Source organism: Oreochromis niloticus, linkage group LG5 (assembly GCF_001858045.2).
Source record: "Oreochromis niloticus isolate F11D_XX linkage group LG5, O_niloticus_UMD_NMBU, whole genome shotgun sequence".
Lineage (NCBI taxonomy): Eukaryota > Metazoa > Chordata > Actinopteri > Cichliformes > Cichlidae > Oreochromis > Oreochromis niloticus.
Genome location: NC_031970.2, coordinates 20,511,898 through 20,538,483, shown reverse-complemented (window position 1 = coordinate 20,538,483; position 26,586 = coordinate 20,511,898). Strand labels below are relative to the sequence as shown.

The 26,586-nt window shown below is 42.2% G+C and overlaps 1 protein-coding gene across 7 annotated transcripts; it reads left to right on the top strand.

The window, feature by feature from the left end:
- The first annotated feature begins 566 nt into the window (after positions 1-566).
- wnk2 (WNK lysine deficient protein kinase 2) lies at positions 567-26,586 on the top strand. Of its 7 annotated transcripts, none has more exons than XM_025907278.1 (29): positions 567-2,017; positions 7,765-7,937; positions 8,426-8,646; positions 9,370-9,527; positions 10,136-10,224; positions 10,434-10,653; positions 11,471-11,741; positions 12,578-12,885; positions 14,304-14,417; positions 14,808-14,840; positions 14,997-15,113; positions 15,270-15,689; positions 15,861-16,565; positions 17,756-17,805; positions 17,938-18,100; positions 18,193-18,309; positions 18,404-18,574; positions 18,731-18,773; positions 18,875-19,030; positions 19,233-20,089; positions 20,293-20,350; positions 20,461-20,525; positions 20,663-21,246; positions 21,357-21,583; positions 21,680-21,910; positions 22,058-22,132; positions 22,863-22,907; positions 23,019-23,341; positions 23,714-26,586. In XM_025907278.1, the coding sequence occupies exons 1-29, from the start codon at positions 1,352-1,354 to the stop codon at positions 24,014-24,016; spliced, it is 6,963 nt and encodes a 2,320-aa protein (XP_025763063.1). In that variant the 5' UTR covers positions 567-1,351; the 3' UTR covers positions 24,017-26,586. The 7 variants fall into 7 exon arrangements, with proteins under 7 accessions (XP_025763063.1, XP_005465485.1, XP_025763064.1 ...); XM_005465428.3 differs by having other exon boundaries at positions 22,058-22,156; XM_025907279.1 differs by lacking the exon at positions 14,808-14,840 and having other exon boundaries at positions 22,058-22,156.

The following is a 26,586-nucleotide window of genomic DNA, read 5'->3' as shown; positions in this document are numbered from 1 at the left end:
ATGTAGACTGTCATCAGGTCTTAGTAGTTTATTAATGTCATGAAAATAATAAGAGTTATGTCACAGAGATGATATGAAAATGTGTTAAATATGTATTAATATATGCTACCTTTCTGGCTTAAGTTCAACCTAATTTTTATAATTGTTTTTATTTTTGTTTCACAACATGGATACAAAGACCCCGTTTAACCCTAAATCAGGTGGTTGATAAATCCTGTAAGCACAAATAAAACGTCTAAGGGGACTGAAACCTATGATAGCTCTTCGAGAAATACACCAGATGTTCTCATGTGTCGGTCTCTCTGCACGTCATCCATCCGGATGAGTCTGCTGTTAAAACAGGGTCCGGTGCGTGTTATCCGGTAACCCACAGCGTGCCTCTCGGTTGGTAGGCTTTCAGTCATCTTCCCATTGGAGGCTTAGCGCGTCACGATGAGGGCGGACAGCGGTGTGGACCACACAGCCTGTGTCCGGGGAGGGTGAAGGTGCCGCCTAAAAGCGTGCCAAGTTATTGGATACGTGTTGTTGCTAGGGGCGTGGGTTGTGCCGTGAAATGTTCTAGTTTCCCCAAACCTGAAAGAGATGAAATTGAAGAAGAAAACAGTATTATCAGCTGGAACGACAGATGCGCTGAGAGCTGTGTGCTCCGACGACGTGGGGCAAGCTGTGCCGCAGTGAGCATAATCTGATAAGCGCTCGTGTCCATCCTGCACTCGGCTTCAGGACGACGCAGGAGAGGAAAAAGTATGTGCGGAGTGTGAGGATAGATGAAATTATGCTGAGGTCACACTTCTCGGAGCTGATTCACATTTTCACCCGGAACACCTGCTGTATATTTGCATCCACCGGAGTCCCTCTCGATGACTGCCGCGCACTTGCTTGTCCCGTGATGTGTCTTTGGAGGAGCCGGTGCGTGCCACGGTCTAAACATCCCGGCCTGTCCACTGTAGGCCTATAGAGCAGCTATTTGTCTGCGGAACAAATCACAGTTTTATAGTAGGCGCTGGGTCTTATGCAATGTGGTCGAAACGGATTTCGTGAGCTCATAGGTTAAACTGACAGCGACATCAGGCTTAGGTCGCCCTGCTCTGTGCTGTACTGCAGCAAGGTGGACCACAGGGCGTGAGGTGGCAAGGAGCAATGCACGCATCCTCCCGGCTGGACATTTTTTGGGGGATGTTTTGTGTCCCGAACAAACAAAAAACCCAAGGCCATACACCCTGAACTGGCGAACTGCGTCACCGTGTTGGAGTGTTGCAGGTAAGCAGTGAACTCTTCCACCGTTACGAGAGAGCGGCTCATCATCCTCCAGAAACAATGTCGCCGGTGAGTGTTTGACAGCGTAACCGGGATGGATTCGGTGGATTCAAGCAAAGATCCGCCACTGGGATCCACGTTTTCCTCAGCACCTAATCTGGACTCGGACATTAATGCAAATGCTTGCAGGCCTGTGTATGAGAATGGTACAGACCACAATGTCAACATACAAAACACAGCCCTGCGTGGAGCAAGTGACCCCAGCTCATACCCCTCCACAGACTACCAGGTGCCGGTCCGCCACAGGTTTATTCGGCGGAGTCAGTGGATGTCAGACTCCGAAGAGCCGCCGGTGGACACACCGGAGTTCGTCAACAGCAGCCCGGCACTCAACATCGACCTGCGAACCATCGTTGACCGGAGTCGGGCGCGGGTTCTGCACGCGACCCGCCTACAGGAGACCTCGAGCACGGAGTGCCAGGTGGGCCTGAAAGACAGGGCCACAGAGAGCGTGAACGCGGACGACGAGAAGGCAGGCAGGACCGAAAGCGAACCCAAGGCAGAGGTCGTGCCCTCCGATGTCACAGGTAAAGCAGGAAGTGACGAAAACGAAGAGGAGCCCGGAATGAAGGCCGTAGCCACCTCGCCTGGAGGGCGCTTCCTCAAGTTTGACATCGAGCTGGGGAGAGGGTCTTTCAAAACTGTCTATAAAGGTCTCGACACCGACACCTGGGTCGAAGTGGCCTGGTGTGAGCTTCAGGTGGGTTCGCTAATCACTGAGGTCCAACATCAATCAGCCAACACACATAGCTGACTATAAGAGTTCTTCAGCATCATTTATTGTTTTTCATTCACTCATTTGAAGGTTAAAAATAAAAAGCAAGACAATTATAAAGATCTTTATATTACACATAAATACCCATATACATGCCAGTCATGTACCAAACTCTCAGGCAGGGTCAGTGGATGCTGTGTTACATTGTTGGCTTTGGTTCTTTCCCTCATTAGCTCAGCCAGGTCACAGCCATGGTTCTGTATATAGCTGGGATTGATTAACCAAGCTGAAGTTACAAGCATTTACAATACATATGACAGGATTTATGTGTGAACGCACACACACATATATATGTATTAAAAAAAAACTTCACTTTTTTCACTTTTTTACAATGCGGCAATCAGTGTACAAGCTTTTATTTTTATAATTCTTAGCCTAGATGTTGCTATTTCCAAACCGAGTTGAAGTGACAGCACATTTCCGATTCAGATTACAAAGATGTCATTTGAAGGAAATCTGTATCCTCCTTGTCCCCTGTGCACATTATTGACTCTTAAGTGAATTGAATTTCATCTGTACCTACTCAGCCATGTCAGCAGATGAACTGAAATGGCACTTTAATTAGTCAGATTTGCTTAAAGGATATATTTTAGCAAGGGGTAAAGGCAGTGTTTCATATGAGTGACAGCTTGCTGTATCACTAATCTGTGTATGTGGTAATCTAATGATTAGTTTAGATGCTGCCCATGTGATATACAGATTAGTCTGCAGACAGACCTGTAGACAGTGGCTGCCCTTTAAGGGCTCAAATTGTGCTAAGCTTTTTCAGTCTGCATATTTATGGGCAGGCATAAGGTTACATTTTTAAAAATTAAGTATTATGAAATTGTGTCTTTTTGTTTTTCCCAGCAGATCTTTTTCATTAAACTTAAATAGCTACTACTTCTTGGTGTATGCTTAGTCACTGAATCGGCTTTCACGTTACACGCGGACTTAGACATTTCGTTGGGGTCAGTGCACAAAATGATGAGTCACCATCTCATCATAATCTTAGAAACCTTTTGTGTACTTTAAATGATCGTAATTACAATTATTTCATATAAGACGAAAAACATTTCACCTCATACTCTTGCAGAAAGTGTAGGAAGACATCTCAGCAAGTCTGGCCCAACAATTCACTGAATTTCTCCCTAATGAAAAAATTACAGCCTAGCTCTGTAAGGTTTATAGAATTAAGTGGTAGTTACATTGTACTTCTATTTGCATTCAGTAGATGAAAATGAAGTTCTGATGTAGCCCACCATTTTATTCAGCGTGTCTTCATCTCATTTGAAGAGTGAGAATGGCGATTGTCCCAGGCCGTACCCCAATGCGTCACTACTGTTCAAGATGAACTTTATTCCTCATACTGGAGGAAACACATTTGGTTTTCTGATCCTCATCAGTACACCTATCCATATCTTCAGTGTTCATTGTTTGTTAAAAGAGAATCCAACCACTGGGCATTTTTGTAAGCACTTAAACACATAATTAACTGGATTTCACAGCAGAGTGTGCTTTTTGAATGTGTGTCACGTATGATGAGCTCTACAGTAAGTGTATTTGTGCATTATGCGTGTGTGTTTGCATCTGCGTGGTGTCTGAGCAGGTTCTTAGGGGAGATCTAGTGATGATTCAACCATTCTGTCCCTCGAGATGAGGCCTTGCCCTTCGGAGTGTCTCTGTCTGTGTAGCTCACTCACAAAAAAAGCTGCTGTAACTCAAATGCCCTGTGTGGTTTGTACACTGTGTGCGTACGGAGGTAGAACTAAGAATGAGACAGCAGAAAACATCGATGCTCATAGAAATCAGAAATGAATTAGAAATGAATCGTATTTGAAGTGGAGCTTTTTTCCTGGTGTTGAGAAAACCAGGCTGCCAGTTTCGCTACTTACTTGTCTGCAAAATTACGATCAAACATTTGCTGACCGAGTTGTTTACCCGAAATTAGCAAATTGCCTAACACAATTTAGTAAAATGCCAAAGCACTTTACCACACTGAAGCGTGTGTCTCACAGTTGTACATTTTGTCTGATGGCTTAGTAATGAATATCAAACAGCGATTTATACCCTTCTGCTGTTACCACACAGATGTGTCTGGAGAGTGAGTCTTGCTGATGCAGCCCTCTGCACCATGAGAGTAGAAACGGGAAAGGCTGGGTTCATCTAAGGACAGCTGATAGTATACAAAGTATTTGATACACAGTAAACCAAGACTTCTGTATGTTTATATTATTTCCAGACCTGTGTCCACAACATTATATTTTATTTTTAATATCATTTATTATTTAGTTTTTCATTGTGCACAATTATGTCTCAGTTAAGACAATCCTGGTGCCACACCCTGCTGAGATCTTATCTCTCAAAGTGTCTTGTAATAATTTGTAAAAAAATTGCTTTTTAAAAAGGACAATGAAGATATGGAAATGAGGCAAACTGTAATATATTTGTACTCGATAAGAATCAGAGTTATGAAAGAAAGCTGGATCTGTATCCTTCACAGTGCTGCATGTAATATAAGACACCTCAGACCGAGCACGGTATAGATCACTATGAGCTTTGCAGGAAATCTGATTCTCAGGTATTTGTCAATAATCAATAGCATGAGATGTACATCAGGTTATTGTGCACCCCCTGGCCTTTGAAACATCAAATGCACCCGAATGGTTTCTGCTGAAACGTGTCTATGGAGACGGCTCTAAAGAAACCCTGGAGGTCATGCAGTTTTTGGCGTTGTCATAGCCTTTGATTTGCATGTGCTGTGCTGACAAGAGAGAAACTGAAATGTGGAGGGTGTTTGCTGTCAGCTGTTTTACTATTTATACAACAGTTCAGGGAAGACAGGGGCCAAAATATTGATCCATTATACACAAACCCACTCAGGCTTGTATAAGTAAAGACGTAAAATTCAAAATTTGTACAATTTAATTCCTAAATCAAAGATTTTCATTATGCTTTGGGGCTTTGTGATTGAAAGGAAAAAAAAAAAGAAATCTTAGCTCACTGTTATAAAGTCTTAATGGGTTTTTTTGTGTTGCATTATTTACCAGAGGCATGTTTGACATTTATGATTAAAAATGTGATTAAAGCTCAAGTTTATCTGCCATGACAGATGTGTCTGTCTCTGTATCACAGCAACAGATTAAACAAGACTTCTACTCATCTGTCTTTTGAAAATGTGATTTCACTAATGCTGTAGTGCTGTGTGTTTTCTACACAGTGGTGATAAAGGGAGTAATTGGTTCAGACCCCCATGTATACCCACTCAAAATGCCAAAGCTGCTTTCACTATAAACACGAGCCACAGGCAACAGAGTCCCATCATAAAGCAATGGGAATATTCAAAGGAATCATATTTGTTCCATTACCATCTCTAACTGAGAAGAATGCATATCTGTTCTAAATGAGAAACAGGTGCAGCGACTTATTGAAACATTTGCAAACAGAAGTGGAAATACATTATGGAAGGCAAAAACAGAGGCTGTACATTTCTAATGAGCTTGAAAGTCAGTGTTTGGTATGATCACCTTTATTCTGCAGCACCATCCGAACTCTCTTAGGCAGGCGTTCTTGTATTTTCTTTAAGCAGTCTTCAGGTATAGCTCTCCAGGCTTCTTGAAGGACATTCAGAGCTCTTCTTTGGATGTTTCTGCCTTTTGTTCTGTTCTCTGTCAACATGATCCCGCACTGCTTCAATAATGTTGAGGTCCAGGCTCTGGGGCAGTGTTGGGTAAGTTACTTTAAAGAAGTAATTAATTACTAATTACTTAGTCAATATTGTATTTAAAATACTTATCTAATTACTGTGTCAGAAAAGTAACTTAATTGCCAAATAAGTAATTTAACTAAATACTTCTTAAAATCCCTATAAACCTTGAGTGACAAACAATAGAAACTAAACTCTTTAAATAATAAATAATTTTTTTAAAAGACGGAGACTCTACACTGCGCAGCGGTAGCATGTCTTCCACAATGTAGCCTGCAATCATTTTTTAAGCTCACCTTCAGACGCTTTCTGTGCTGCTGAAGTAAAATCAAGTTTTGTCTGCTTAGCAGGAGTTGCCGCGGTGTTATCCATGGATGATGAACAAGAATCACTCAGACGTGTTCGTCTATGCTCTGGTGTCAGGCGCGTCAGTAGATTACTCGTGTTATTAACAGCAGCCGATAGCTTTTTCTCCCCAGCACATAGCTTACATATTACTGTAATATTCTTGTCTGCTTGTTTCAGAAAAGTGAAGAGTATGTCCATTTCATAAAACATTAGCCACTCGCTTCAGCCGAGTCCGACATCTTCCACTTTAGAATACGACTATGCAGCAAACTGGCGCGAAATGACGTGCAGCTGCACTACAGCGATGTTAAAGCGGCAGAGTTTACTTCTACGTTTAGAAGATAAATTATTGAAATTAAATAATGATATTCAGCGAGTTTAATTATTTTACAATGTAACGCAAGTACATTGTAAGTAACTGTAATTAAAATACCTAAAAATGAACAGTAATTAGTTACTCTACTTTTTCAGTGGGAAAGTAATTTAATTACAGTAACGTGTTACTTAGTAACGCATTACACCCAACACTGCTCTGGGGAGGCCAATCCATGACTTATAGATAGTGTTCCATCGTGTGTTTATCTATATATGCGTTTGCTTTCAAAGAAATAGTTGTCATGTTGAAAATAAAGCTGTTTCTAATGAGATGCATTCCAGGTGATATTGCATGGTGGAGAAAATCTGATGGTACGGAAATTCCATCAACCCCACTGGCTGCAGCCCCAAACCATGACAGAGCCTCCACTGTGTTTCACAGATGGCTGTACTCACTGTTGTACCTCTCCTTTCTCATCATCATTCATCAGTTCTTGTGTAATTTGGCATACTTCAGCCTTTTCTCCCTGTTTCCCTTCCATTTCCTGGCCTTCCACTGAGGCCATTTTTTCTCAGGAATCTGTGAACAGTACATGGATCAAATGAAGATGCATCTCTCAGGTCCCCTGTCAGGTCTTTGCTGCCATTTTTCCCATTTCTTAAAGACAGGACTTTCAGACACTATTCATCTGTTGTAGATAGGTTTTGAGACCTGTAACTTCTTCTTTTATCCTCCACTTGTCAGTGAAGTGAAGTATAGGACACACTGCACAACATGCTGAGATACGCAAAGTTTTCACCTAATAGAAAAGATACCATTTTATGTCTGTCAAACTGTGTTATCTTTGGCAGTCTTTTTAGTTATTTATTTTGTAGATTTGATTAAAGAAATGGGCACAAAATAGGTATTTTTGTCCCAGGCTGCTAAAGTGCCTTGACACGAGTCAAAATTGGTTCTTTTCTAAGTCGTCTTTTATGTGTAGACCCATTACTAGTTAGTCCCCTGAGTTGCCTTTTTTTATGATTAAATGATTCATAGGTCAGTGTTACATGGCTTAACAAACAAACAAGCAAACAATCCTCTTAAAAAAGGACTGGGCTGAAAATCCCTTAGAAAACCTGGAGAACTATTATTTGAGACCACTTTGAAAAGTTAGAAGAAAGTCTGGCTCATTGGAAGCAAAATATAAAGAAATGAGGTGGGGAGAGAAAGACAGAGAGAGAGAGAGAGAAAGAAAGAGAGACAGAGAGACTACTACTGTTTCTTTATACTGTGTAGAAATAGATGTATAAATAATTTTCATTTTCTTTCCTCATTTTTCAGGAACGGAAACTGTCCAAAGCAGAGAGACAGAGATTCAAAGAGGAAGCAGAAATGCTAAAGGCTCTCCAGCATCCCAACATTGTGCGATTTTATGACTTCTGGGAATCACCCGTCAAAGGGAAAAAGTGTATTGTTCTGGTGACAGAGCTGATGACCTCAGGGACACTAAAAACGTGAGCGGCAAAAGAAAAATATTTCCTGTCATAACCTTTGTTTGTCTTTTTTGCTGTATTTTAATTTGCTCTCCAAAGCTGTTGAATGGCATAATTTTAGTCATTCTAATCAACGGCTGAAATCCAACCAAAAGCTGAAAGATATATTTATGTGAATAAGGGGGTGGATTTTCTTCGTAAAGTGTAATTAACAAAATAAATGAATACCAAATAGAAGGTAGGACACAATAGAAAAAGATTTTCAGGCAGTCACAATTAGGAAATTGGTTTGAGAAAAGAACAGTCATTAGAGAAGGCAATAACAATTAGCAAGAGAGAAACAGCTAACTGGGTATATTTTAAAAATGCAGAGGTTACTTGGGGATAGATCTCTAAATGTGATTTCAGCAACTATCATTCAGCATGTTTGAAAAGCCAGTTTTTACTTGTTGTCAACTGGAAATTCTCTATCACCACAATAATATATACATTTGTTTATCTTCCAACAGGTATCTGAAGCGCTTTAAGGTCATGAAGCCTAAAGTTCTTAGAAGCTGGTGCAGACAAATTCTCAAAGGCCTCCACTTCCTCCACACTAGAACTCCTCCGATCATCCACAGAGACCTTAAGTGTGACAACATCTTCATCACTGGTCCTACGGGCTCTGTCAAAATCGGAGACCTGGGCCTGGCGACTCTAAAGAGAGCCTCTTTTGCTAAAAGTGTTATTGGTTAGTTACCATGCAGTTGGAAAAAATGCAGTTTTAATGATTTGGGAATTTTCACAGTGCAGAAAGAAACTGTAAACGCAGTGCAGGCACTGTTAGGGGTCGAGATTATTTTATCTGATGCATCAAAGTCAAACATTCGCTCTAGTTTTGCTTTTAATTCTTGGCTCTGTTTTTATCTTTGGCAAAATATTTCACTGCACTCACCAATCCCACACTAAAATGTGTCAGCGGGTTATTTGTTGCTGCAGGTAGTGTTCAGTACCAAAAATAACACTGACGATCACGGCGGGAGTAAACGAAAACAGTAAATCTGTGTACTGCATAACCAAAATAAGGGAACTTGTTCCTTCTAAGTATGGGATTTTGTACCTGTTATGTTTTTTATTTCACAAAGCAAACATTCCTATGAAGTATAGAATCACATTAAAATCTCAAGATCTATGTGTCACTGGATCCAACCAGCTGTGACACAATGAGTGTTTTGGACCACTGGCCAAAAAACATTAACCCTACTTGGTGGCGAGTTACAGAGATTGTGGCCTTCTGTTTGGGGTTATTATTGGCTTTTTGACCACCTTAAAGTTGCTATATTTTACTGTCATGTTTAGAAAATTCTTCACTATTTACCAGGCCTGATCAGTTTCTGCTGTTGATGCCACTGGAGTTCAATTAAACCATCAGAAAGTTTGTAGTTTATCATCTTCTCTTGCATTAATTTTCCAGGCACTCCAGAGTTCATGGCTCCAGAGATGTATGAGGAGCACTATGACGAGGCTGTGGATGTCTACGCCTTTGGGATGTGTATGCTGGAGATGGCAACATCTGAATATCCCTACTCCGAATGTCAAAATGCTGCTCAGATCTACCGCAAAGTGACCAGCGTGAGTTCACGTTCCACTGCTACAATAACTTTCAGTCTATGATTAGAACAATGGCCAAGCTATATGTCAATTTTTTTGTTCTTATTTAGAATGAAGGGTTCATTATAAGCCTGTCAGAATATCAGATTTGTACTGCACACTTGCAGTGATCAAAAGACAGTCAAATTTACATCTAGGTTTGCTTATTTTGTTGGAGTTTTTTTGCCTGCATGGATGCAGTGTTGTATTTTTTGTGGTGTTCCAGGTCAAACTTGGAAGAAAAAAATAAAGATTCTAGCTGGTTCTGCAGCACAAGGAGCACAGGACCCTGGGGGGATGGCAAACCTCAGACTAATTTAGTTAAATTACTGTAATAATAGACAAAAGTATCTACCTAATGTATCTAATGCTGAGACTTTTAATTTGGCAGATGAAAATTCTCCTATTTCTTTTGAAAACCTTTATTCCCAGGGCTCATATGTCCAGAAGATAATGTATTTTACAGACTCTGTATTTAATGATTTTATAAGATGCAGACAGAAGTTTCTTTTGTTATTTGATTGTTCTCCAAGTCCTCCTGTGTAAAAAAATGTCATTTGGTAAGCTAAGACATGGATTATATTTTTCAGGGGGTGAAACCTGCCAGCTACAGCAAAGTCCGCGACCCAGAAGTTAAGGAAATAATCGGGGAGTGCATCTGTCACAGATGGGAAGAAAGGTAATTGGACCAGAACCTCTATCTCTGGCTTATGACGCATTGTCTGTGTGGGTAGAGATTGACCCAATTGACACTGCGTTGTTTTGTTTCTCCTCCTGCAAAGTGACGTCAGTACCACTATTTGACTCTGACATAGTTTGTGCTCCTCTGTGTTTTACTGTGCCAGTGACATGTAGTGCAGGTCTGTAGTGTGCGTGTATTTCTTGCAGGTACTCCATCAAGGACCTCCTGAATCACGCCTTCTTTGCAGAGGACACGGGTGTGAGGGTGGAGCTCAATGAAGAAGATGATGGGAAAAAAACATCCATTGCTCTAAAGCTGTGGGTCGAAGAGCCTAAAAAACTGAAGGGGAAATACAAAGACACTGGTGCCATTGAGTTTACCTTTGACTTGGTGCATGAGGTCCCAGAAGTTGTTGCCCAAGAAATGGTATGTTTTCAAACAGCACTGCTTCATAGCGAGAGCCAGTCCGTGTTTCTTATTGGTGTCTGTTAAAATGTTGCCTCGCAACAAAGAAAGACCTGGGTTTGAATCCATCATCTGGCCGGAGCCTTTCTGTCTAGAATTTGTATGTTCTCCCTGTGTCTGGGTACTCTGGCTTCTTCCTACAGCCCAGCCAGTGGGATTAGGTTAATGGATTGATAGAGAGGAAATGAATTTAAACTCTAACCATAACAAAAGTAGTTTTGTGTTTGACTGGGGGGGGGGGGTTGCTGTTTCAATTCAGTTGTTGGGCTATTAGCATAATGATATACAAAGTGTCTAATAATGTTATGGAAGTCATTACATTGGAACACATCTTCTGATGTAGGTCGATGTAAGGAATTTGTTACTGGTTTGCAGTACTGCAAAGTGCTTCAGATACCACAGGACTATGTCTACATAAAACTAGAGCAGGGGTGCCAAACATAAGGCATGGGGGAAAGAATCAGCTCAGCAAAGACTCCAGTTGGGCCCACTCGAGAGCTTTGGAAAAAGGAGGGCGTAAATTTCAGATTTTCAATTGTATTTTAATCAATTTTAGAGTTTTTCCTGTTGGTAAAGAGCTCCATGTGCCCATTCATATTACATAACAGTAATTATTAATTGATTAGTTAAACGTCTTTACATGCCCTCGATGTAAAAAGTGAGTTTGACCTAAACTAGGGCAACTGATCAGTTGATCTTTTGCTCTTCATGCAAACTTCTGTTAATGCAGGATGGGTAGTTCTGAGCTGCAGTGAGTATCTTGCCTGTGCCCCCGTAGGTGGATTCAGGTTTCTTCCTAGATTGTGATGTGAAGATCGTTGGGAAGTCCATCAGAGATCGTGTAGCTCTAATCAAATGGAGGAGGGAGCGGACTGTCTCACCAAATGGAAACAGCGAGACACCTGTGAAGAAAACTCAGCAGAACCTCCTGCAGGTTCCCAGTACAGGGATGCCACAGGGAGCTACATTAGCCACTACAGATTATGAAGACCAAGAGTCAGAGCAGCAGACTCTGATCTGCACCGTCCCTGCTGCCACATCTACCACATGTAAGAAACTGAAATTAGAATATTATGTGAATGTGCGCATTAACACAAAACCTAAAGTTAAAACCAGTGTTGATTTTAAGAGCCCGTTTTAGTTGATTCAGTATTGCAAGATTATCGCTAATTAAATGATAAGTTATTCAGTTCACTAAAATATAAATTGTAAAAGTTTGTCGTGTTTTTACCAGTGAGAGTTGCTCCACATGGTTTACAAAGCATTTTATTTTCCATGACATCAAATAAGAAATGTGTCCATATGCCTGCTTTTCTCTTCCTCCTAAGTGATATTTTGTTGTGTTATATTGAAAAAGCACGGGAGCTAGCTGAGCCTCCCTGCGTGTTTTTCAGATCAAATGTGCGTATATAACCTTACAGCACAAGGAGATTACTTCTGATTGGATCCTGCCTTTCTACACAACTTAATTAGCGCTGATTGGATCTCGTCTCGCCAGAACATCTTCATCTCGCTCATATGAAATGTGCTGACAAAAGTAGCGACGCATGTCATGATAGTTTTTCTTCTCGTGCATTTGTTATCATCTTGTTTCTGTCATTGACTAAAACTACAATAAAAGTTATTGGTCAACAAAATCAAACACTGGTTAAAACACACGACAGACTGTTGCTAAAAATAGGCTCAGCGAACCTAAGTGAGAATCAGACATATGGCTGCTGCAGTGTCTGAGTGATGCCAAATTACATGACATCATCTAGCATTTGAATTTTATTAAGATTCTACTCCACTGTCTCCCACACCCCATCTCTCTTTTTGAGTGTCTGTCCTTCCTGCTTAAAGCATCGTGGTGAATCATAATCTTTTACATGCTCTCTTATTACAGCTGACAGTGGAGTGAGCTCCACCATGCAATTAGATGAGCTAAACAATCAGCAGAATGGCCCCTACCAATCACTTCAAGAGCCTGTTACCACAACTCAGATTATCTACAGTCCTCCTGCACAGACTGACCCTCAGCTGCACCAGGGGCCCTACCAGCAGTCCACTGCACAGGCCGCACATGACAGCTACGCACACGGATCTGCACAGGTACACCAAGGAGCGTACCAGCAAACCGCAGGCCAACTGCACCCTGGGACCTTTCAACAACCTGCAGCACAACTGCACCAGGGGCCTTATCAGTGTCAAACAGTGAGTAAATGAAGTAATAAAGTAATTTCTCCTTCTGATATCCTTAATTATATTTTTCAAGCCATTTTCTGAAATAACTAAAATGTTATTTTCTTTTTCGGAATGATACCTCATCAGCGTCACTACAGTGATCCCTTTGTATGCCATGAGAACCTGCTCATCACTGAAAGTACTATGTGTCTTAGGCGTGGCAGCGCCTCCATGGTTGAGATGGTACAGTGTAGGACGCAATCGCTAACTAAGACAACAAATCCACTCCCCTGCTTGTGTCCGTTACAGGAAGTGTCTTCGGCAAATAGCACAGAGAGTCGAGTGCACGATACAAACTGCCTATATGCTAACTTTGCCCAGAAGCCGTCATTATTATCTCCTTTCTTGCTCCCCCATCAACACTCTCATCATGACTCAGCAAGTCATTTCGATTCACCTCACCTTCCCCTTAATTTACAACCTCCTGCAGAGCTGCCTCCAAGTGTCCCACGCAGCCCAGGGCCTCACCATCACTGCAAAGCTTGCATGTCTCTCCTCCGCAAGGACAGGACAAAAGGAGGTGGATCACTGGGACACACACACAAACGCGCTGTCACCACATCCACCCCGTTTGCTCCAGCCTCCAAGCCAAGTTCGCCCACATCTCTTCATCAGTCAAGGTCTCCTCCTTCTCTGCCCACTACCCCATCATCAAATGGTCAGCCAATTGTGGCGGCTTCTCCTTCACATCTTTCTCCACCTTCACAAACTGTGTTCCCACGGAGTTTGTATGAAGGTGGAGATCTCACGCTCCTCAACTACTGTCTCCATCACATTGTCAGTCGCAGGACCAGCTCCCCCACCCTCTCTGATAGAGGTGTTAACCATCCACTGCACAACCATGGGGAGGCTGGGGTTTGTTGTTCTTCAGTAAGTGAGCATAAAGACAAGAGCCAGAGCCTGGATGCTCCGTTCTACTGTTCTCCGAATGTGGTTAGGAACCTGCAGTTATCACCACATCACAGCAAAGACAGAGCCGATTCTCTGGTGGGTTAGAGAAGAAGACTTTGCGTAGCCTGAAATGCCATAGCAGCCTGCTGTATCTTTCCTGATCCTGCAAGTTGCCTCTCTCCCCTGGCCAGTATGTTAGCAGCCAGTTTTTGCTCCTGCTTAATCAACATTAAGTGCTAAATTATTTGTTCAAAGCGCTTCTCTTAACATGATGGATGGGCAATGATAGATAAATGCTGCCGCTTCCCGTTTCCATTTTAACTGCCCTTGATGAACAATTCCACCAGCTAAAAAACACCCCTCTCCATTTTCTTGCTAGTGACCACAAACGCCTTGACAAACTAAACTGCGAGCCACATTTTTTGTATTAAATATAAACACATATTATACAGTTCTAATATCCCTAAAGGAGATCTCCCATTATGTGTTTCTGACAGACAGTTTCTGCTCCAGCTACGCCAGCCGCTGCCGCTAACCAGAGCAGACAGTGCTTTCCAGCTGCAGGCCCAACTCTACAGACACAGATCACTGCCCAGCCCAACCAGGAGCAGGTACTGCATACATCCGACTCTAAAAGACCCTGGCAACATCTGTAGTGAGACCCAAAAATCTGAATTATGAAGCGACAGTTTGAAAGTCGCTCACTGGAGCCCACCCAGCTGCCTGTCCTAGCATGCTTCACTCTCAGGGCCTCGTCATGTGACATGTAATATAAAAAATACAGTTTCAATAATGGAAGTTAATCTGCCATTTGATTTGGTGGTGCTGGCCATTTTAAGTCAAGTAGGTCTAGTGCTGTGTGTGAGGTGGGTAAAAAGTGTATCTGATTTTCCCTATAAGAGCCAATGTGCACTGTACTGCATATCTGTGTATATGTGTGTGATGTGAATAGCTGTTCATGTGGTTTGTGTCTCCTTCACATTTATCTCTCCTCACTGTAGTGCCATCTCCAACCAGCTGCTATCCTGCCCAAGGTAGAGCAGCATGCAGAATAACTGCAGCTCACTTGTAACAAAGTGAAGCTGTTAAACCGTTTAATTATTAGTTTGAATTCCCAGTTTTAGATTCATACTGTTAAAAAAAAGTAAGTAAAAACAACAAAACCCCAAACGTGTCATTTCCTTCCTTAGCTGTTATCTGCAGAGCAGCCTGCTTCCCACCTGAGTCCTCCTGACACCTCTACCAGTTTTCCACACTTAGTCTCCAGTGCTCCTTCCCCACTTCTACCCCTGCAGATCAGCATGCAGGTGTGTTGTGTTAGCATAGAGAAGACAACAACAAATCTTCCTATAAAATGTTATAATAGGTGGCAGGGTTGAGTAGTAAATAAGGGGCCTGTGTGAATGTTATTTCTATTGGTTGTCTTTGTTCATTTTATATCATTTTCCCTTTTTCTTTCCCAGTTTTCCTCACCATATGCAGTTATTCAAACAGGGGGCCACAAGCCTCCCCCCGTCTCCCCAGCTACTCTGCCATCTGTCTACAGCAGCAGTGAATCCACTATGTCTAGCACGTATTACTCACATTCACCCCACCGTCCCTCTCTGCCTCTGATTCCTCTTTCTGCCATGCCATCTCTGTCTACTCTTGGTAGTCCTCAGACTCCTCTGTCCACACCTCAGCATGTACCCAGTGTGGCGTTCCCCCTCCCGTTTTTTGCCATGTCCGTGTCCTCAGCAGTGCCACAGCAGCAGGGCAGCCCCTCCACATCTCAACCAAACCTAAGTTTCCATTCCACCCATCCCTTACCTCTCTCTCAGGTACAACCCACCCCATACCCTGCCCCCAATCCTGAGCACGGTCTGGCTGAGCAGCCTGTCCAGGTGAATATTTCACTCAGTTCTCACTGTAATGGTTGGTTGGATCATAGGAAATCTGTAATACTAAGGTGGAATGGGTGTGATGCTTGCTGGGCATGGGTTTGGAGACTCAAAGACACATGGTACTTGAACTAACTGATGAACAATTCTTTAAATGTGCTTGTTTTTTTTCAGATACAGTCACTCACTCCACATGGCATTCTGGGAGACTTTCAGCATTTGGGTGCGGTTCACTCAGTTTTGCCTACTGTTCAGACTTCTCTCTGGGGAAGGGTAACAGATTCAGAAACTAGTGGAGCTGGCCTTGATTTAGCAGTAGCTCCTACAATTTCAGCCCCAGTCCCAGCCCCAGCGTCAATCCCAATCCCAGCTAAAGTTGATACTCAACCTCCAGCACAAAGTCCGGCTGTGGTGGGACCACAAAACCAACTTCAAGTCCCAGTATCAGCTCAGGCCGCAGCTATGCCTCAAACCACAACCCTTCTTAAATCCCCCACTTCAATCCCAATGCAAGTTCCAACAGCAGTTCAAGCTGCAGTCTCAACCCCAGCTCAAGCACTAGTATCAGCATCAGGTCCCATTTTGGAGCAAACAGAAATCTCCTCTTTGAGCTCAGATATACTTTCAGCCAAACCCCAAATTTCAGTCCCAGGCTTGGTTTCGGGCCCAAACACCGTCACCCTGCCAGCATCAGTTCAGTCTGCAGCTCCTGTTCCTGCTCCAGCTTCTGTCACAACTTCAGTCCCAGCTCCAGTTCTGCAGCCTCCTGGCACCCAGACAACAGTCTCAGTACCCGAGTGTTCCAGCCTGCCTGCAACTCAGCAAACTGCAGACATGGCATCTGCATCCAGCACCCCTCAACAAGATCCCTGTGCAGAGGTAGTGATGAAGCCGAAGTCTGTAAATATTTGAGAGTAATACCAGTTTATACACTTATGTAAATTCTATAAGATTTACCTGTGCTTGATTAATATTGTCTCTGCAAATAAAGTCATGTTCTTCACAGAACTCTTTGGAGATCTATGAAAAACTAAGTACACCAGCCAGGTGCTTCTAAAAAAACTTGATTAACTGATAATCGGGACATGTGATCACCTCTGTAAAAGCAGAGGTTTAGGCAGTTAGGTGTGGGGGTAACTCAAAGCCACAGTCTTCCCAGTTTTTAACGTCTCTGAAAATTCAGCCCAAGATCAGACCGTACAATGCTCCAAGAAACTGTGAAAAAAAGCCACTTCTCAGACTCCAGAGGCCTTATTAACCATGTTAGGTGTTAAAGTTCATGAAAGTACATGGTCTGAAAGAACATGACTCCACAGCTTAGGTTTGCTTAGATTATAATACACAGCAATCCAAACACATTCATAGCAGCTGTCAAGCATGGTGGAGGAGGGTGATGATTTGTGCTTGTTTTGCAGCTACAAAACCAGAGCATTCATTGAGTTGACCAGGAACTCCACTGTATACAAGAGTAATCTAGAGTCACATTTGAGGCCATATGCCTGACAGCTCAAGCTTAGCTGAAATTGATCTCAAGTGCAGCAGCAATTCTACAACAGAATGGCTGAAAGGGGAAAGAGACAAGGTGTGTCAGTGGTCCAAAGTGCAGACCTCAACCTGACTGAAATGCTGTGGCAGGACCTGAAAAGAGCTGTGCATAAATGAATGCCAGCAAATCTCAGCAAGTGATACAGAAACCAATTACTTCCCATTATTACTACTAAACGTTACACAAATGATGGCTCATTGAATTTACTATAGCTCTGTAAAAACTTTCTTTTTCCACATGACTGTATTAAAGTATCTGCTGTTCAGAAAGAACGTTCAAACTGCAGGATTAATTTCAAATTACATTCACATTAATTTTATACATCTGTCCCATCATGACACCAGCTTCTGAATCATAGTTTAACATACTGAGAAGTAACAACACATATTAACCATATTACATTTTATATATATATATGTATATATACAATAACCACAGTAATGCTTAGTCCTCCAGTGATCCATTATAGGTAAAATAAAACCTTCATCGAGGTCCTCTAACATTCCCATTTTCCTATTTTCAGGAGGTGCTTCGGGAAAAACCAATATCTTTACCCAGTTATGAATTTGACAGGTGTGTGTCTAGTTTTTTTAATCTATTTTCCCATCTTTTCAGATTCTGTAATTTTTATAATTTTGTGTGAGGAAAATGTGCCACTTGGCCATGAATTGCTAAACTGTCTCGAAATGTTCTTTTTCGTTTTAGTCTCAAGTCTGATATGCCATCTGGTAAGGAAACAAGTGATGGCTATGAAAGCTTTGCTAGTGTGGGAAAGGGAGATGGGAAACCGAGGAAGCATCACCGCAAGTCTGCCCGCACACGTTCCAGGCAGGAAAAGACCAGCAAACCGAAACTGAGCATGCTCAATGTGAGTCATGGTGACATTTGTGGCGTCAGCATGTACAGTTTCTTGAAATCTTTTATTTTTCTGATTGTAAAGTGTAAGCACTGCTCCCACAGGTTTGCAACACTGGTGATAAAATGGTCGAATGCCAGCTGGAGACTCACAACCACAAAATGGTGACATTTAAATTTGATCTGGATGGAGATGCTCCCGAGGAAATCGCTACTTACATGGTTAATCCAGACTTGTACAATCTAGACTTTGTGCTTAATCATTTCTTACATTCTTGCATTATTGTTTAACATCTTAACAACTGCATATCTACAGGTAGAGAACGGCTTCATCTTGATGTTAGAGAAGGAGATCTTTATTGACCAGCTGAAGGATATTGTGGATAAAGCTGAAGACATGCTGAATGAAGACATGGAGGGTGAAAGGGACACAGCTTTGAGTTGCAGTCCTTTACAAGTCCAGCCATTTGAAGTGCTAGTAGGAGAGGTAAGAAAGGGTTATATACACAAATACACTGTATGCTTGAAAATACTGTAGGTTTAGATATTAGCAGTGACATACTCATAAACACGGATTCAGACAAATAGAATAGCAAAGCAATTAGCATACTGACTTAGCTTTCATTTGTACATTTCTTTGTAGAGTCAGCAGCCTGGAGGATCTCAACCAGTCTATCAGCAAAATGGTAAAACACTTTTCTTAGAAAAACATATACCCATATGCATGTCTGGTAAATCCTTTTTCCTCGTCACTATAACTTTAAAAAAAAATAAAAATCCATCCCAGTTCTTCATACAGGAAAGAGATGGTTCATAATCTGCCCTGTAGAGGAGATACCCACATCCAGTCAGGAGACCCCCTCTGACGGGACAACTACGCAGTCACCTGGGAGCTCAGCTGCTACCCACCCTGCTGACAGCACCACTGCAAAGCCCTCCAGAGGTGACTGCCAATTTTCCAATAATATCCAGCAGCTTGAAGGAGCAAGAACACCACCTTGTGGCCGTACAATGACAGGCGTCCTTTAGCTCAGATGGGCAAAAACTGATTTCAAAATAAATAGACTTAAAAAAAAAAAAAAAAAAAAATCATAATTCTGTGTAATTTGATTCTACCTTCTTTTTTTTTTTTAAACCTTTTGCAGAAGAGGGTTCATCTTCCACAATGTCTGGGGGAAGCGGAGGCTTTTCTTATGACGTGTACGGATTCTGCAGTCCTCCAATAATGTCCAACACAGACCCGCTCCTCTTGGCCACCCTGTCACCTCCTGTGTCTGCACCCCCGACTCTCCAGTCAGTGCCATCAGTGGAGCCAGCAGGCAGTTCAGTGCAACACAGCATGCAAGCCCAGACAGCCAGAGCGCAAACATCATCCCCGCATGCTGCTTTCCCTGTGGAAGATTCACAGGGATCCCCTCTCGGCTCCATCTCACCAATCCATGCATCTCAGAAGTTCCCTGAAATGACATGCCCAGTTTCTATTGCTGACGACGTACCCTGCTGCCCTCTGGTCATGCCCCTCTCTCTCGATGTGAGCACTTCACAGGTTGGATCTCCGCTTACTCTTCCGCTCCAGGAGCCAGGATCGGTCAAAGAGGCACCGTCTGTCTCCTACGCCCCCTCAGCACGGAGCGAGCGACCACAGCAGCCTGTGGTGCTGCATCAGCCTTTTGCCACTGTTGGAGGGACCAAAGTGTCTTCACTACCACAGAGTCCAGCACCATCCCAGCATGGTGCAGGCCCCAGTGAGTCTGATGGTGAAGGAAGACTGGGTCGTAGCGGGTTTGTGGACAGCACCATTAAAACCCTGGATGAGAAATTACGGAATTTGCTCTACCAGGAATATGCTCCCATGTATCCATCAGGCAGCGCTGCAGAGACACCAGGGTCTGGCACAGAGTACATCCAGTCTCCTCCTGGTCCAGACAGCGCCACAGGAGGCTCAGGGAACAGCACCCCAGGGCCAATAGGGGAGGGACGCTACAGGGGAGGAGAACAGCTGGTAAGTATGTTTTGTACTGTGTTATACTGTATCCAAACAATATTAATTTAGCTGTTTAATTTATTTTAGTGTTTTAATGGAGTTTAAGAAAAGGAGCACAGCTAAACTGATCTAAGAGAGAATGACAAATATTATTTAGCTGTTCTTCATCAAGTATTTTAAAGGACAACAAGTAATAGTTTGTATGCTCTGCCCTCTATAAGCCTCAAATTCCAGAGAGAATGGACAGTTTGAGCGCACTGAGTGATTCAGCTGTGTGTGGTACGTAAAGCATCACAACATAATCAGCATCATTATCTCCTAAGTTAAATGAGATGTGAGTTAATTCCTGCAGTGCTACAGTTTTAGTATTGTGGATATTTTCCTTCCAGCGTCCCTGTCGAGAAGACACGTTCCTCACTCTGCTTCATGCTCTGGAGCAAGAGGTCGATTTAAGGTATGAATGAGAGCATGTTCACACATTTAAAGTGAAGGTAGAGCTGTTTTTTTTCTTCTTTTAAAAAGTTCAGCACCATTTTCTTCTTTCACACCATTCATGATTTCATATGAATTCTTCTTCTGTGCTTTTGGCAGATCACTCCTGTTCCCCCTGAAGTGGCCAACAGACGAGATGTGAAGCAAAGGAGCTGGAGCAGCGCTGCCTCACCGGCGCACCCTGTGGGATACATTAGGGACCATGGTCAGCTTGATGCCATGGCTACCTCCACCACAATTGGCCGTTTCTCTGTGGTGAGCACTGAAGATGACATCACACAGAGGACACGTTGTAGCCGTTACTCTGCCCCGCCAGATTTCTATCTGGACACGCCTCCTTCTAACGCCAAGCGGGGCTCTTTGCCTCGTGCAATGACATCCGTCCCTGTGGATGTCACGGTGCACGCTCGCTTCCTCTCCTCAGATTCAGGGGCGGAGAGCAGCCCTGCAAAGCTGACTCCTGCCACTCCGTCGCAACACTCCCGCTCCGAGCGCAGAGGAAGTGACCTCATGAAAAGGGCAGTGGCCTTTCTCCGTCGTTCTGGTCGCAGCAGCAGCGTGCAGAGCTCTGACTCACCGAGCAGGCATGGAGGGGTGCACGGCTCTGCCTATGGCAGCAGCGATAATGACTCCGAGATGGAGGACTCAGACATAAAGAGAGAACTACAGAGACTCAGGGAGAAGTAAGCATCGCTCGTGGTTTGCTTTCTGTCATGCAGCGTGTTTGTATATGAAGATATTTTGTCATTTAGCTTCTAAGTCATTATTATTTTTCCCTCCTGGGTTTCCTCAGACATCTGAAGGAAATCTCTGAGCTGCAGGCCCATCAGCGAGGGGAAGTGGAGCTCCTGTATCGAAGACTTGGTAAAGTTCCTCCTCCTGGCCTGGGAGTTGCTGCACCACATGGCAGCCGTAGAAAGAGGTCCAGCAAGCACAGGCTGAAGCCAGGCAAACTTCTCAGCCCTCTGGTTCAACAGTTTAGAAATGTCACAACCAAAACTGGTGACTCTAGCAGATCCAGTGAGTGGCTTTGCAGAAATCCCAGTACTAAAAGTTAAGAATATGTACTGAAAGACTATTTATTGATGCTATCCTCTTGCATTTGTGTGTCTTTAGGTACTGCTGCAGGTACGGGTGACAACACAGTTAGTTTAAATGGGTCTCCAGCTAAAGGGTCTTTCCCCACTCACAGCAGGGCCCGGTCATGCACCAGCCACCTTCCCAGCTCAACTTCGGAGCCTGTGCAGACTCAGCAGCCCTGCTCCCTTAAAGGCTCTTTATCTTCTGATAATATTTACGCTGGACTACACGGAGATGGAACTGGTACACAAGTGCCACCGGGGCAAGGTACCACACACCCTGATTCAACAGTATTAATAAAAGAGTATTAATAAAAAAATCATTTGTGTTGTTGCTTTGTTTAATAATATTGGCAATAAAGTGCTTATTCTTCTTACCCTGTTGTCTTTTTCCCCTGATTATGCTCTTCTACAGGCTGGTCTAATTACCCTCAACCATCTGAGAGAGTGACCTATAAATCGAGTACCAAGCCACGAGCTAGATTTCTCAGTGGGCCTGTGTCTTTATCTATCTGTTTGTATCTCTTCTCTTCCCGCATAGCTTCATATTTTTTGGTTTCCATATTTTCAGTAAAACTACTTTTAGTTCACAGGGTTTTTTATGTGCTATTTTTTTCTCTGCCTCGTTGTTATTAGTTGGTATTTTATTGTATTATTTTATTTCAGAGATGATTTTATTTTATTCAGCAGTTTACACAAATTTCCTGAAAGAGAAGCTGAGAATTTTACCTAATAGCTATCAGTCATGTTTAAAAACTGTTTTTATTTATTTATTATTCAGCTTATTTTTTATCAATATTGAGTTTTACCTCACGTTTCACGTGTCTCACTAATTTTTCTGCTCTTTGTCTGTGTGCAATAAACACTTATCAACTTTGCATTCCTAGGAAATAGACTCTTGCATGTCTCATGCATCCCAAACTACAATAGATTTTCTCGTCATGCTTCTTTCTAACCCTGTATTACCTGTTTGTTATCTGTGTCACTCTGATATCCTGCACTTTGTAATGCTTTAAACATGGGTCATCTGCATGATTTGCTAACTATACGGATTGTCTCATTTAAGGGAAATGATTGCCTTGTTTATCCATTTGTTAGTATGATTTTATTCCCTTGTTTTGCAGCGCTCGGTAGCTTTGTTTTGCACCGCTCCCCGTTATTGACCATTATAACCTGCTGATGAAAGCAGCGATTTGGATTAATCTTTTTTTGTTCTGTAGGGGCGACTCTGAAGCGACTTTGTCTTGGTAAAGAGCGTGGTAGCAGTATGTAAAATTACAGTCTCATTAAGAATTTGTTTTTCTATAAGTCAAGTTGTTTCATGTTGTAATCAGGGTATTAAACCAGGTTTTTGTATGTGTGCGTGTCTTTTTTAGGGTCTGGAGCTTCAGCAGGGGCTTCCAATCAGTCACAGCAGCTGCCTGGGGGTGTCACACCTCCTCCACATCAGCCGGTGATAGGATTGGCCCAAGCTCAAGCTAATAACAGTAACAACAAAACAGGCACATACAGTAGCACATCCACGAGTGCCCACGATAGCAACCTGCCTGAAGACTTACAACGACTAATGGATGACTGGGCCCAGGAGGTTCTGATTGTCACCCACCGGCCTCGCACTAACTCTCTGAGTATCACTCGACCCCAGCTTTGGGATCAGGATCCACTTCAAACAAGTGAACACCTTGCTAGGGCTTCAGATGTGAGTGCTATGGTTATTATCTATTGAAAGAGATATTGCAAATATACAGTGTTTAGATCATGAGGCCTGAAGTGTATAAAACTACGCTAATGGCTATATCTTCAAAATGCCTTCATTTTGTAGGGACTCATTAATTAGAAGAGTTCATTACAGAATACAGTAATACGCTTTCATTTTATCATGACTTGCACTCTGACTTGATTATTGTATTTCATTTCCTAATGTATGCTGGGGCATTCGTTAAGATTACTAGAGGTTATTGCCATGCTACTGTATTCTGCATGTCTGTAAACAATGTTAGCATAGCTAATATTGTTTTAATATGCAAAAGTGCCATGTTTACTATTTACTTTTAACTATGTAACCCTTTAGTTATTGCCATGGACAGCTCCAGGACCTGAGGCCTGTAGTCTGCCACTGTCCTGGCCTGACGGCCCTGGGTCAACAATGATCGCCACGCCGCCGGCAGGGGCGCATCCCTCTTATCAGCATCACTCTCCTGCTCCATTCAGGGCCTTGCCCTCACCTCTCTCTATTAGCCAGTGGCCTGGGTTTTTCTTTCCCCTTCCTTCAGGAGTCTTTGCCTTTCCTGCTGTGGCCTCAGCTCAGGATACCCACAGCTCCATTCCAGCACCATCATATCAGCCAACTGACCCAAAAGCGAGGACTCTCTAATCTATGTAGCATTGTGTCTTCCAACTCCGTTACCAAAAATAGATCTCATTATAGTTCTAGTCAATCTTATGTGCATAATAGTGTAAATATATATAACCAGCACGTATGTAATCATATGTACATACTCATCCTTAGTCTTTTTGTTATTTGTTTCATTTTGCATCAACATACCTCATGTCCGTATTACAATGCATAATCCTTGAGTGCAGTCCACTTGTAATTAGCTGAATCGTGCATTAAAGTGCAGATTTTGTTTTCATTCTTTCTGTATGTACATTGCCACTCATTGAATGTACATACTCTATTTCTCATTCATATTGTGTTTTCAGTTAAACAGCAGTTTGTGTTGCTCATCTCACTCATATATATATATAAGCTGCCGAGTGTATATATGAATTATCGTCAGTCTGTAAATAGCTCCTGTGTTTGTACAGTTACCATTAGATAATCTGTAGGTCGGTGCTGCAGTTATGTGTCTTAATGCAACACCTTATTTGCCACCGTCATGCCATCACTGTGAAGACTTGACATCCTGGTCGCTAGGACCAGTCGCTTTACTCTGCTCTCTCAGTCCAAGGATAGGTTTCATTCTTCATCGATGAAATGCTTCCAGCACAAGCGCTTGAAATATCCTTAAGAGATTTGAATGAACTTGAACTTTATCTTCAGGTGGAAAAAAAAACACCTGTGAGAGTGCCTTGAAATGCAGTTTCCGTTTTTTGAAGAAAAGCATTTAGATTCAAAGCGTACTCTAGATATTCTATATATGCTTTCACCTTCACAGGTAAATTATGTGATTTGAATAATGAATGTGGAGTAAAACATGTTTAATTTAGCAACAAAACACAGCTAAACACTACAATCCGGTGTTGCAGTACACTAAATATCAGAGATTGTAAAAAAATAAATGAATATCCAAAGCTGAATTAGGTTAGCATATACTTGTGTAAGTTTCCTTGTTCACTGAAGTCATGTTTTTGTGGGATTGCTTTAGCACCTGCACAGCAGCCTGCATGACCACACGGATGTTCTCTGAATCCCCACTGAGTGGTGTTCTGCGTTTAGAGTGGATATTGTTCAGAGAAAGCGATTGAAATCATACATTAGGAGGGCTGAAGGGCTCAACACACGAGTCAAAATCATAATCATCCCATACCTCTACTAATGCAATCTGTAGCTTTACATATTGTTGCCTTGTGGTTTTTAAGAGATTACTGCGTGGATGGTTGTCGTTTGATAAATGCTGTTGATGCGATAATGTTAGGGGGGCACATGACGAATGTGAATTACCGAAAAGCCACAACTGTTTGATGTTTGCGTAATAGGCATAGGTTTTCAAAATCGTATTTATTAGATGCTGGCCTCACAATGTCTTTTAGCTCATGCTTATACGTATTAAGGCTAACATGATTCAAGGATTTCCAAAAAATATAGTGCTTTCACTATTTTAGTCAAAAACAATACTTTAATACATCTCTTGCATAAACCATTTATTCCCTTACAAGAGTTTTGGGATTGCATCAGGTGTTTTGTGTATTTTTGAGTGCAAATAGCACAGTGATCTTAAGAAAACACTTGTTTCCCTTGTGGTCCCTTGTTTCCCCGTGTAAAACTACACAGTCAGTATGGTACGCCAAGCAGTTCTGTAAAGGCACGATAAACACTTTTGGGGAACCAAAACAGATATCTTCTATATTTGCAGAATTACAGGACGCTAAATTTCCCATAATGCAACACACTAGCATCTTTACTTCATCAGGGTTGTTATCTTTCAACCTTTAAAAAAAATTATTTTCAAATTCACAAAACACATTACGCAGACTGAGTATAACACATCATAAACTTAAATGTAAAATCATTGGCATGACCCTTTAAAATTGTTTCACTTTTGCACATTAAGAGAGTAATTTAAAATTGATTATTTGTCTATAAGGCAGATCTTTAATAATGACCTAGATATTTTTTTTAATCTCCTATGCAGTAGTTTTCTTTGTGCTTTCCACTGTAACTTCTGTCTTTAAATCTAATGCTTGCAATGACAGCTAGATGTATGATTGCTTTTGCCTGCTGTATCACCTGTTTTCCCAGCACTTTCCTGACCTTGTCAGATTGATACCTTCTCAAAAAAAGCTGTACATACTTGAAGACATAAATAAATTCATTTTTGCTTGACACCACACAATATTAGTCACATACTGCTTTCATCAGTAGTCACAAGCCAAATTGTCTCCGGGTCTCTTACTCTTCTCCACTCTAATTTGCCAAAACAGTATTGCTTATTACAAATGAAAAGATAGTTGTGCAAATGCAGTTCTGGGAAAGTTATCACTCTGTATTTCATCGTACAGAAGCTAAAATCTATGTTAAAATCCATATTTCACCACTGGTATTTATATTTCACTGATATCTGAGGTGTGTACTTGGAAGTTTTTGTGTATCAGCATCTTTCCGTCAGCCATAATACACTTGACACTGCAGTTTGAAGATCATCCTGACTCTGTGACTTTAGGGTTATTTCATGTCATGCACATGTATGTGTGATTGAATTAAACATGTTATGGATGCACAAA